The 13,677-nt window shown below is 36.3% G+C and overlaps 1 protein-coding gene across 5 annotated transcripts in view; it reads right to left on the bottom strand.

Moving 5' to 3' along the window:
* DOCK4 (dedicator of cytokinesis 4) overlaps positions 1-13,677 on the bottom strand; it is a 249,294-nt gene that overhangs the window by 155,738 nt on the left and 79,879 nt on the right. For all 5 annotated transcript variants that reach the window (XM_040550612.1, XM_040550631.1, XM_040550644.1 and 2 more), the window contains exons 2-5: positions 8,653-8,736; positions 7,639-7,679; positions 5,181-5,236; positions 3,175-3,271 (exon numbers count right to left, since the gene is read on the bottom strand). In XM_040550612.1, the coding sequence (XP_040406546.1) occupies positions 3,175-3,271; positions 5,181-5,236; positions 7,639-7,679; positions 8,653-8,736 (278 nt within the window). The remainder of the gene's footprint in view (positions 1-3,174; positions 3,272-5,180; positions 5,237-7,638; positions 7,680-8,652; positions 8,737-13,677) is intronic.

Raw genomic sequence — 13,677 nt, 5'->3', positions numbered from 1 at the left:
GAATATGAATAAACCACATCCTCCTACTCTAATTATATTCCAGTTAAGGACATAATATTTCCCATAACTGTTTCCTTCCAAGCAGCAGAAGTTCTTTTAACTCTTCCTTCACTGACTGTAGGTAGTTTTAATTAATATAATTTTCTAAGAAACTTCAGCTTGAGGAAACTATTGCAACCTCTGTTAAATGGCACATCACACAGACTGAAAAAAAAAACAGACTTGTGATGCTTACTCTTGCAAAAAAGAAAACGAAAACCAACCAAACAAAAACCTTCATTTCCCTTTTACTTCTTCCTAAGAAAAAAAAAAAAAACACCATAAAAATGAAGTTCAACTAATTTTGCTGCATAATTGACATGAAAAGCTAAAATTCACTTAGAAGCAGCATTACTCTCTGTCAGTAAATGTTATATTCCAAGGGCTCTGACAAACTCTGCTGTTTGACAAATTTGCTCTTTTTATTTCATATTCATTCACTTCATAAGCTCACTAAAATGGGCATTGATTTATTATTTACTTTGGCTGTCTGGAAAAAAACAAAATCAGTGTATTTTGAATACACAATAATAACACCAGTGAAGAAAAAAGGAATTGGCTTCAGTAAGAAAAATAGGGATATCTGACCTTTATAAGTAAAACAAAACCAAAAAAAAAAAAAAAGACAAGACTTTATGGGAATGTTACAGAGAACTAGGCTGACAGCATGTGCTCATGGTTTTCCATCAGATAAAGATTTCATTTTTCAGTTAAAAAATAAATAAATCCAATAAACACTAATTCAAATGCACCTTTGTTTTCAGTATCTGATGACAAGCTCTGCTGAAGTAAATTATTCAGCTGAATACAAAAGACGTTAGTATTTAACAACACCATTAAGCTCAAAATAACATTTTCAAGACAGCATCCTTTTTTCCAAAGATTTAGAATTTGTCTAAGTTGTTTGCATCTCAAAGTGCTGAGTGGCTCTGCAAGCAAATGCACATGCTTTACAGATACAGTTACCTACAGAAGCAGATCATGGATTTGCTCCTTTTGCACTAATATACTTGCTAATATATAAGTACATAAAGCTATCACACTTGGATGTGCTTCAGACATTTGGGAAAACTACTTCCCATTGTAATCTAGAGAACTTTCAACTATGCTCTGAAGCTCATCTCAAGGAACAGTTCACACTGCTTAATTGCAATTTCACTGACAAGTCTAAATTGACACTGTGTAACTTAAAATCCAACAGAAACAAATATAGGATTTTGTAGATTCTTGTACAAAAACTTTGACTAAACAAATTAGCAACTGTACCAATGGCAGGTTTCAGAAAGGTCACCTGGTTCTGAATAGCCTCTCTGAATACATTCCCTTTAATCATCTCTAAAAAAGGAGCAAACTGGTTACTTCTGGACCATCCTGATTTATATGAGCCACGCTTTTTGCTTTTTTTTGCGTAGCAGAAGCAGCCCCTTTATTAGCAGAAATGCAGATAACAGGTAAACTTCTCACAATTTAAGTCACAGTTATCAACTAAGCAATGAGTTAAGACCAGGAGTTGGAGGTTTTAACTATGGGAAAATGCAAGGAGACCATGGGAATGCAAGGACACACGTTTTGATTACATTTGATGTGTGCACATCGTGTCAAGTCCAAACCATGGTTTGGTTTTAATGTAGCAGATTAAAAGGTCAAATGTTAAGAACTGAAGACAATCACAATGCAAATCACAGTGTAAAACAAGTTTTAATGGGGGCAACATTTTGAATATTCTAGTTAAACCTTTAAAGATAATTCCAATGTCAAGGGAAAGTTTAAAAAAAAAAGCTGTGAACAGATGAAATAGAAGTAGGTATGGAAAAAGGAAACTGATACCAACTATTATGAGTTAGATTATATGTATTAAAAAAAAAAGAGAGAAGATGCAGAATGGTCAGAGAACGCAAATTTCAGTCAGAATAGAGAGATTAAGTGGATTTCTTTCTGTGTGTTTTAAGTATACCCATAATTACTACCCATGGTGGCAGACAATTAAGAGATGCAAATGGTAGAATTTTTCACAATGAAAAATTCCCTTTATTGAGGGATATTCTGTAGGGAGCTGTATTGGAAGTACACAGTATGAATCAAATATGAAAATGTATACATAACAAGAAATGAAAAAACAAGGGAAAGTATACATTAATTGCCACAAAGCACCTTAAGTGCGATTTAACTCAAGCAAGGAGAAGAAACAAACTGGTCTGAAGAAGTCAGGAAGAGAGAGAAAGGACCAGAGCCACAAAACGCCCATTCACGGAAAACAAGAGAACTGTGAAAAGTGGGACTTTTGCTTAAGGTTTATGAAGTGTGAGACAAAGTCATAAGACAGAATCCATTTCTAAAGTGTGTAGCAGGTAAGTCCAAAATCTGTTTATCACTGTTAATCAAGAACAGCTCCCTGCCTCCCTCATCAGTGAGGACTCAACAACTGGAATCCTTTGATCTCTGTGTCATATACAAGACATGTCATATACATGGGCATGTCTTGGTGCCTGTGAATGTGTGGATGTAAGAGAGGTCTTAAATGCAAGAGAGAAATCTATGAGAAAGTGAGTGTGAATCACAAATCAACTGGCTTAGAGATTTTCTGTAACTCACAATTTAATGTCACTTGAACAACAGCTTGTCCAAAAATGCATTTTTTTAAAATATACTGTTTCTTAATAAAGTTTTCTGAATCTTTTCTTCTTTTCCTTCTGTATGCGTATATATATTCTGATCACTCGCCTGTGAAAAACATCCATCTACCTTCCATCAGTACATTGGATCTGATAGTATAGTCTATATATACAACATATATTGTACATTTACAATTGTATATACACAATGTCAAGAATTCTTCCATCTCATTTCTGAATTTTATCATTTTTGAAGTTATATTAAAACAAGAGGGAAAGCCTTTTTGACTTATTCACTGACTGGGACTGGGTGAGCAGAAAACCATTAATGCCAAGTTTAAAAAAATCATTGAAAAAATGAACAATTAAATAAATCCAAAGGGAAAAGAAAATCCCAAATTGTCCGCTACCTTTAAACTTATTTTTTCCCTTTCTTCCTCCAGCAAAAATATTTATATTTTATCAATGTGTCTGGTCTTTTGAGTTAGTATTCAATCAAAGCAACATTATTCAGGGTACTTGCCACATAGAGTTGTTTCCACATCGTTCCCCAGTCTCTTAAAGTTGATGTCATTTCTGTAATAACCGAATCTTCTGTTGGAATAACCATTTCAAATTGTCTGTAATATGCAGAAGAACACATGATATTACAAAAGCATTACAAATCACATTACAATTACTAACATAAAGACTACTTCCTGCCAACAGTAACGTCTGTTAAACTAAATGGGAGTTCCTTCAACCCTCAAGACTTTTTACTTATACATTTTGTTTAATCCCCATGGAAAGTCTTGGTTCTGAAGAAGTCAAGGAAACCATTTTACTATGAGATAAGCACATCAAACAGTACTTTTATGTCAAAGTAATTCCCATTGTTTTCAAAGGGATCTTGCTTAGACTGCAAACCAGTGACTGTTGCCACTCTTTTCTAATACATATGTTTACAGAAGTAAGAAAAAAAAAAAAAAGTCACTCCTTCAGCTGAAAGAGGATATAAAAATCAAAATAAAATTTAGTACAGTGTGAGTGAGTTCTTGACTATTTGATGCTGGCCAAGAAAAACCCAGGTTGGCTTGGTCAAGACCAAAGTCTTAAGTACACCATCACTTTACACACCACTTTGTTCTCACACACAGTACATTTCAAAGGTCTGCACTCATGCCTGGAGTACCTTTCTCATGATATAATTTCTCTTCTATGGAGTTAACATAATAACATGAGAGCCCCTAGCCCTGATACACTGTAGAGTACAGAGCCTGAATGGGAAACACAGATTACAGAAGAAAATAGAAGCAACAAAGACTGAACTCCCTGAAAGCATTGTCACGGTGTCTGTTAACAAAAATTATTCCATCTTTAAGCTTTGTCATATTGTGACAGTTTACAACAACTTTATTTCACTGAACCTTCGGTTTTATCTACGATTGCTTTCAAAGCAAATATGATCCTAGTGCACAACAAACTATGGGTGGACTGAACTCCATAGCAAACAACATGGAGATCTCCAGAATATGACTTCTATTTACAGCTATGTGAATGAGACTTTTTTATATTTATTTAAATATATATAACAGTCTTTGTGATTAATTTTTGCCAGTCATGAAACCTGTATCATCTACACACTCGCTCATTCAAGCCCCCAAATTCAGGTCACCTACACCTGATGGTTCATTCTCCATCTAATTTGATAAGAAATGTCTTCATTTAAAGAAGTTTCAAATTGTCATGTATCAATTCCCTATTAATACATCTAAATAAATGACACAATGTGAACATTCTCAAAGTATGTAAACCTGGAAAAAGTTGTACTGAATTAGCATCACTGACAAATATAAAAGTGATACTTTCCAGGTAAGTATTACATCTCAAAAAAAAAAAATCACTGTTTCTTTTACTCAGAACATTTGTGTTTCAAAAAATAAAATAAAACTAATTTTAACCAATTGTTCCAATTTTATTAGCTCTTCTAAAATGAAGTGAGATCAGTCATTGTCAAGAATAAATATTGGCTTTTCATCATCTGAAGGAAAGCATTAAGGGAAAGAACATCTCTTTTTTTTTCAATGTTAATGAAATCTTTTGCTTTTGTATTGATACATTATTTTAACAGTTTTTTATAAAATGCCAGCTGTCTGCCATGGTACAGCTGATGTCCTTGAAGAAAACAACTACTAATCTTAAACAGCAGGTTAATAGCAAGCTTCTGTATAGAATAACTTATTCTAGTTAAGGCAATAACTTTTTTTCAAGTCAAATTCAATGATGGGAAGCAAAAACGTGATCATTTTCTCTTTATTCTGATTTTCCCAGTTGCATTCCATGTCTTCAGAGAATATACCACTCCAATTTTATGACCGTGCAGGAGTATCAGGTTAGCTAAAGACAACCTTTTCAAATCCTGTGGCAGTAAGCTTGACTTGAGATATTATAACATAATCAAATACTATCTTCTTTATCATATATGTAAAAGATCTTTGGTATAAGTAACTGACCGTGTTTAAATATTTGAATCCAGAATATTTCACCTACCCTTTGTTCTTAACACATGCATTTTTCAAGTGAATGTAGTTGGATGGAAATATACCCTGAAAAACAAAATAGGTTAGTTAAAAACAACAAAAAAAATCCCCCTAAATGAGTTTGGAGAGTAATCTTAAAGTACCATTTAATATGCAAAGACATGCTGAATTAAAAGTCCTCTAAATAATTACCAACAAGCATACGCAGAAAAATAATGCAATCTATACCCAGTACAGATCTAACAGAAATGAAAATGCCTTCAGCAGAGTTTTAATCCTTCAATATTTACAAAAATTAGAAGATAAAGTTGTAGAACATGTAGAAGATTGCTTGACAGCTCACTTATCCTAGATGATTTATTAATCATTCCCCACATATACAAGAAACTGACCAATTTTGTGAGGTAACTTCTTATCAACAGGATCTCAAAAACAGTATCTTTAATACTGATTTGCAAAATAAATAAAGATAATGAAGCTCACTAAAAATAAATACACTTAAGTTCTTAAATGAAGTTAACAAAGTCAAAATAAAGTTTTATTTGAGAGCTATTGTGCCATGCAGCGCACCCAAAAGGTGTGGTAGATGCCTACCAAAGAGCCTCAGTGTCGAGACAAGAGTGGTCCTTTTTAGTTATTTAAGGGCTCTTGTGCATGAAAAGCATTGCCACAACACTTGTAGTGCTCTTATATCGCACTAACCTTCATAAATCATAGCGGTAAGCAAAACGAAGCAATTAACCTTCCAACTTCTGACTCAGAAAATAACACACTACAGCTAGCTACGCAATGCAGTGAAAGAAAATACATATATGTGCTCCTACATAATAAGCACAGCTACATACAGCTTTCCTTTGTGATGGTGCCCTGTTTTCTTACCACAGAAACCAATTTTGGACCTTTGACAAAAAGGTTATCTACTATGTATGTCAAGTGCCCTTGTGAATGCTCCTTCTCAGCAATGTGATGTAGCTCCGGAGAGATCTCCCAAGGACAGCAAGATGTGCAGCCCTGGCATTTGTAACGATGTGCCAGAAAACAGGACATGCACCTGCAGTTACGGTAGACCAGCTGCCACAAATAATTTCTCTGAGTGTCCAAGCTGGCAGAATAACAAGGGAGGAATCTTGACGGTGCAATACCAACAATAAGCTGACTTACAGGGTGCTCTTACTTTACTTTTGAAGAGACTCCCTTCAAAAATCCAATTCGGAAAACTGCATTCATTTCCACTATGAAAGTAGAAAATACATTTCTCGGTTCTTCACACATCAAGTCATGTTTAGAAAACCTATTCATAACTTCTATCAACACATTTGACAGACCACAAAGCAACAGTGACAGCAAGCATGTGGTGAGAATTGCAACAAAAGACACAGAAGATGCGATAACAAATCTCAACTGCTCATGTCTTATAAATCAAATTGTAGTATATATCAATGAGATCAAAGGAGTAAACATCGGATTAGACACTGTGGCTAAATTTATTGCTCACATTGACCTTCCACATAAAGCAAAGCACATTTATGTGAACAGAGACAGCAGGCCTAGGGACAAAAGGCCTTGTATGATAGGAGCCCCTAGAAACTTTTGAGATTAATACATTATATGCCCTACTTTACAGCTGAAGGGGCTTGGAAATGAAGAGGGGAAAAAAAAATAAATAAGCTTACGATGTGAGTTAAAGGAACGACAGCTTCATTTTTCTTCAATGACATTAATAAAACTAAAAATTCTAGTACTGTGTGGATGGGAAAAAAAAAGAAATAGTTTCCCATATGAAAAGCAAAGTCTTTACAGTGATAGAGGCAGGTTGACAGGGGAGATTAAGAAAATAGAAAGACAATTAAGATAGGAAAAGCTTAAACACAATCAGGATGAACAAATGCTGAAGAAAATAAATGTATGAATTTAATAATATTTCATGTCTGAATGCAACAAAAAACAGTGGAATCTGGCTTAGAGTACTATCAACTATAATCCTATGGAAATTGAAGACTACACACCAAAGAAAAATAAAATGAATCACATATTTTAGATGGAAATAGATATATTTTATTCAATTGATATGATGCATATGGCTCCTATATACTATTTGTCTCCACTGGATGTTCTAAATTAATGCATAACATCAAGAAAATAGGCACAGTGTAATTAACTTTTCTAACATTATTTATAATTAATATCCTCAATAGTCATTTCCCATTAACTAAGCCTCTAAAAATCAGATATAAAAGAAAATTTGCCAGATCCTCAGGTTTGTAAAGTGTATCATCCGAATACACAGGAGCATTTGAGAAGTGTAATCCATGTCCAAATCTAATTCATGCAATATCAATAAAATACTTAACTGTAAGCGCCAGTTTTCTTTTAAAAGTAAATATCATATACTTACATGGAGACTATAAACTTTTATGAAGTAAATACACATTTTTGCCAAAGAACGCAAAACTGAAATTGATCTTTACCTTAACATTGGGGTTTTTTAAGGCAAATCCTCTGTACCATCCTGCGGAGAAAGAACATTTTGTTTTTTAAAGTATGCAAATCATTTCCATATGTAAAACAGATTTAATTTTTCCCTTTTGGACAGATATGACTATTACACAGTGCTGGCAGACTGAACTCATTTAGAGGACTTTCTACACAATAAAAGGTATTTTGTTTAAACCAGCTCATATTCAGGTGACTTAATTCACGTGTATTTTCAGGAATGACTCTCTAAACCTGTATCAACAAAAGGTCTAGTGCAAAAGGGGTAATGGTTTCATATTCATTGTAAACATTTACAGATAATTTTTGGACTTCACAATCCGAATTTATCAACCACATTACTATATAAGATTTATAATATACCCAATTCAAAATGATGAATCTTACGCCTTTTATAAGAAAATTTCTTACAGCAAGATTAATAGTATATAATCCCAACATGAAACCACAAAAATACCTACATAATCTTAAATGAACAAAAAAATCATATTAACAGATAAACTTCAGGTGATGAATTAAGGGAACAGATTATGAAAAAACTGCAGCTTTATTTCTTTTATACTAGTAATGGTCGTTTTCTAAAAATATATTAGTCTTCTCTAACTCAGAACAGAGGCAGAAGAGAATTTTTACATTGCTGATTTTAAACTTCTGGCTTCAAATGAATATGAAAGGGTCCTGATGGCAGTCAGACTTCCCCAGGAAATACCCAGAAAGCAGAAGAATCATAATGACAACTCCTTGCTCTTTTAACTGTTATCTTCTGTGAAGTTTTATTAAACAAGGAGATTAAATAAAAAAGATGAGTTACAAATAAATTATGATAGGAATTAGAGCTCATTAGAACTGTGGAAAAAATGGAGACTGGAATTTGTTGTATTGTTGACTTTAAAAAAATGTGTTCATTTAAGAAAATAAATAAGTAATTGGGTTCAAATCAACAGTATAGGAGCCTTCATTACCACTGGAAGTCCAGCCTGTGAACTCACCATCACATTTCTCTAGTATCTGAACGGTGTCTCCAATCTCCAGTGACAGGCCATGGGGGACTGTCCCTCGAAAACCAGCTATTACTGAAAGAGACAGGACGTTTAAATTACTAAGATATAAGTCAGGATTGTTCTTTAATAAAAACAGTATACTAACAGGGGTAGTTAAGTGTTAATACTGAAACCATGAGCTGTACAAAGAACCAGAGGTTAAGCCACTGTTATGAGCAGAATACTTAAAACATAGAATTTGGAAAAAAAAAATGACACACAGACCTACTACGCATGAATGGAAAGCTTGTACTGGAGAAGGCTGCCAGCTAGTCTACTACCCATAACTACCCTCAAGGACAGAAACTGTTTTATTCCAAATGTTCCCACTAACACATAGCTGACCTCAGACGTCTGCAAGCAGAAAGTGCCAATATTTTTGTTGCCATCTGTACCACCGACTTGTCACAAAAGGAAAGACTTATTTCTCAGAAGTTTAATGGATGCTGTAGACCCAACACTCCATATAATCCCAGCTGAGGAAATGGTTAGGGGATGGGGAATAGTAGGCACGCTACAAAGCAGGCTGTTTGCTGAAATCCTTCGGCATGCATCGTTCCCCCCCCAGCCTTGCTGGCCAGGGAAGTTGGGGCAGGAGCTGCACACGTGGACCTCCCGCACTGGACACGCCACGGGCCGTGGAAACAAAGCACCCACCAGGTCACACAGCGACTCTTCCTCATACTTAAAATAGTCACGAGTTAAGTCGTATATTGTTAGCGCTAAAAAAAAATAACCAGCTGATTTTGTTGTTGTTGTTGTTCAGAACCAACGTGTAATACTCAAAAGCCGCTCGAAAAGCTCACTCCTACATATGCTAAAAATCCATCAACATGCTAGATAACAATTTGGCTACTCAACCCTCTGCTTGTTGTACCTGAAATTCTGAATTAAAATTCTGCCTAATTCAGGCCATGACACCAAGCAATAGTGACTTTGATTCTCTGCACTGCAACATTATTCTGAAACTTATTTTTGAAGTTGAAGAGGAAAATGGCTTTCTACCATTATCAGCGGGACGTGATGCAGAAAATCACTCAATGACCAAACAGACGTCTTGCTGCTATCAAACACCTATCAATCTAGGTAGAAAAAAAAAATCTCACAGCAAAGTAAAAAAACAATCAACCAACCAACCAACAAACAAAAAACAAAACCAACTCAGAGGCATGCGAATAAATCTTCATATGTAAAAGCAAAAAGGAACCCCCCTGGGTACAGCTGTGCATATCAAGTACCTATTCTTCCACCAAGGGAAATGCAACATCTGGAGTGACAAAAATCCATTTTAGCAGCCCATTGACTGTCTGGAGTCTCTCCCGCCACGAGCAGTGACTGCACTCGATCACACCGTAATGTCAGCCACCCTCCTGCTCTTGTCACCATGCTCCTCAGAGGCAGCAGCAGCGATCAGCTGTCAGCAGCCACGAAAATTTAAAATTCCTTTGTGAATCTTTGCCAGAAAATTCCAGATTTTAAGAGTCAAACAACAGGATATGTTTTGTACTGTAGGACGATGCACCCCATGACGTGCAGCAGCTCAGGGAAAACGCTCGATTTTGATGTTACGCCGATTTGGAAATGCAGAGTTAAATTTGTTTCATCAATAAGTGTAAATAATGACAACTGTGCAAATCTCCCATTGTGAATGTACATAGCTTAGGCGTTTGTGGAAACAAAAGCTACTAAAAAAAACGTTATCTCCCTTCAACCTGTTTGAGGCACTATTTTTTTAAAATATCATCACAGAAATAAATTACTTCAGCTGTAAAATCAGCAGCAATTTCTAAGGAATTCTTCTTCACACGTTGAGATATAAGTATTTAAAAGCACAAACCAAATCTTGTCCTTGGATGTACACACAACTTCTATTTGTCTTTGCTGAAACTGGATACGTGTGTATCTTCCACGCTTCTGCTGTTTGGCAAGTTGTAAGGCTAAACTTTATGCTCCTTGGAAATTCTCTAGACAAAACATTACCTCCTTTTCTAAAAGACAAAGATGTACATCTTTGCCAAATCTTTCTTCAGAATATGTCAGTCACTGCTGAATCACCACTGTTTGTAACCCACAGTCCTTATTGAACCCTTTGAAAAAAACCTGCCAGCCTATGTGTCTGAGTCAACCCAAAGAGTTTGATGCGACCACAACTTGCAGCACTAATTTTTTTTTGGTTCTTCCAAGGTACGTGTATTGAATAATCTACATTCAGTTTAGTGCTACTCCTACTCCCCAGGTATTTATATGGAAACAAAATCCCCTAAGATAAGCATACTGAAATAAAAAGACCTGCTACGGTTCTCCCACCGTGATCAAGTACACCATTTTTACACCAGTTTTAGAGCGTTAGTCGCTAGAAAGCATTTTTACATTGAAAAAGTTTGTCTAAGAACTGAATAATAAGAATTTTTTGGTTAATTCTTACACAAATATCTAAAAGTGAAAACAGCTTACTTATAAATAAAAAAAGTCAATAAAATGCGTATCTGAATTCCTCTACGGCACAGGAATGACAGGCGTCATCTGGTCAGCTTTCCAGTCTGCTAGAGGTAAATGTGTATTATGGAGTCTGCCAAAATAGCTCCGACAGAAGTAGAGCAATTGAAATAAAATTAAAGAATTTGCAGAACTAGCATGCAAACAAAATCCTTGTGTTTTATTATACTTGTGAGATGTCTTATTTTTAAATTCCACGCAGTAAAAAGAAGGACTATTTTTTTCCTTAAGAGCCAGCATATCCTGTCACATTGTTATGATCCAACTTTGCTGTGACATTCAGGTTTTATTACTTAGTTACTAGATCTGTTAGAGATATTTTTTTTTCCTTTTTTCTCTTTTTTTTTTTGAAGACAAATTTCAAAAAAAACACTTTTAGGACAGAAAAAGATTGAAATCTGACACAGTAAAAAATAGCCAGAATTCATTTTAGAGCTTGTACGGAAGACAAAATTGTATCTTGAAATATCCTCTAGAAAGATAACCTGCAGAGTATCAGAAAAAAAAAAAAGAAAGAAAAAATGAGGGCATCACCTGCACCACCAAGCCAGCGCAGTCACCCCATCCACTTGCAAATTTCTGGCAGGAGTCTAACAGAGGTCTCGCAGCCAGGTCAGGCTCAAAACAGGCAGACTGACGTCTTTAGCAGTGCCACTCAAAACAAATGAAAAGCACACTGCAGAGCAGCAGAGAATGTAAGGCAAGGCACAGGAATCCACAGATGAATCACTCTGTGTAGAGCAAGCAACTTATCACAGAAATGGTTCCTTGGCTAACTTTCTACTAATCATGTTCAGACCCGGGACCAAGACAGGAGGCAGCTATTTGTGTCTTTTGAGTTTATCTGAGATGTATGTATATACGCAGAACAGAGGGAGGATAACAATGAAGTCATGGGAGGAGGTAGCTTCAGTTCTACTAGAGGAGATCCTGGGGTTCAGCAACTCGAGTAGGGCACAGCCCAGCTGTGATACAAGTTTGATGGACCAAGCTTCTTGCCCTTTCCTCCAATGGCCACGTTGTTCTGCAACACTTTGCAGATGCTCGTTACTTTGTTCTTGTAGTAGTTTGTATACAACTAACCACGGTGCAGTGATGTGGCTGAAGGTGTTGCCAACCTAGCTCCAGAGAGCGGTGTGTGTTCACCATACTCACAGAACTGGACTTTTTATATATACAGCATTCACTGAAGCACGTGCACCAAATGCACACCATTTTCATTGTCACGACGACAGCAGCTGCTGTGGTTATCACCTCCTCTCGCTTCCCTTGCAACTGGAGAGCGGCGACCTTACAAAAGGAGGGTGGGCAGGAGATAGATAGGAAATCCCCTCTGCATACGGCTCTCCTCCCAGTACCTGCAGTCCCTGCAGATGTGCTGTCCGCACGCACAGGCACAGGAAGCTGTGTATCACAAGCACTTACACCTACATACATTTTGTCATTGTAGTACCTGAAGGTCCTTCACATTTCCTGTTCGTGTTTCAGGCACAGGCGCGCTGATTGATGCCGTCTTCGATCACCCCTCGGCCACAAGAGAAAGAGGAAATGTGAAACTCCGGAATAAAGGTTTGCAGGAGGATATATTCCCAGAAGGAGGTTTGAAAGTGAGTTCAAATACAACAGCTAACTTGGAACTATTAAGTATTTTCTTGCTGCCAAAGGGTACTGAGAGGGTAAGTCAGTAAAACAACATAGGACACAAAATCCCAGTCCATACAGAAGGTGAAATCATACAGTGAGATCTACAGTGATATGAAACATTAAAGAAGTTCTTGGGTTAAGGCGAAGATCAGAATGTCTTTGGTATTACAGGTGCAATGAATCCTGTTTTGAAACAACCCATTTGCTTGAGAGCTATGGAGAGAACTGGCCATCTCGCACAGGTTTTCTTTTGGGTTAAGTTACTTATCTGTGATAAACTGCTAAAAATCATCCAAAATGTCATCCATAATATTTTCCTTCTGCAAAGGTCAATAAAACAGAGTCAGTTCAATCAGGAATGTGATAAGAAATATTACTGGACACCTTCTTGATGAGTTTCTCACAACTTTTTCACTGTGAACTATTGGAATGAGGTTTCCAGTCTTACCTTCACATCAGACCACTGTCCCAATTAGGAGAAAGAGCAGACAGAAGGAGTGATCTGATGGAGCTTATGTTTAGCTTCTCAAAAGAAACTTTCCCTTTCATCTCTTTCATTATCTAAGTCACTGCCTGTCTGTGCTCCCTGTTGGACAGCTGTGAGACACAGGCCCCTGGCCTATAAACAGATCAATCCAAGCCCAAGGTCTTAATTAAAGCCTAAATGAAGTTCTTTGGTGCAAGACCCTTCTGCTCTTCTACAGCACAAACAGAATTGCTGTTCTGAAAAACACAACAAGATTTTTTTTTCCCAGTGACAATTACTGCACTGAACTCCTTCAGCTGAGTTAGCATTATAAAGAAACACTTGAGACTCACCAAGACCACGTTGAG

Source organism: Cygnus olor, chromosome 1 (assembly GCF_009769625.2).
Source record: "Cygnus olor isolate bCygOlo1 chromosome 1, bCygOlo1.pri.v2, whole genome shotgun sequence".
In the NCBI taxonomy this organism is placed as follows: domain Eukaryota; kingdom Metazoa; phylum Chordata; class Aves; order Anseriformes; family Anatidae; genus Cygnus; species Cygnus olor.
Note: the sequence above shows the minus strand (reverse complement) of the source record. Positions and strands in the feature narration are given on the sequence as shown.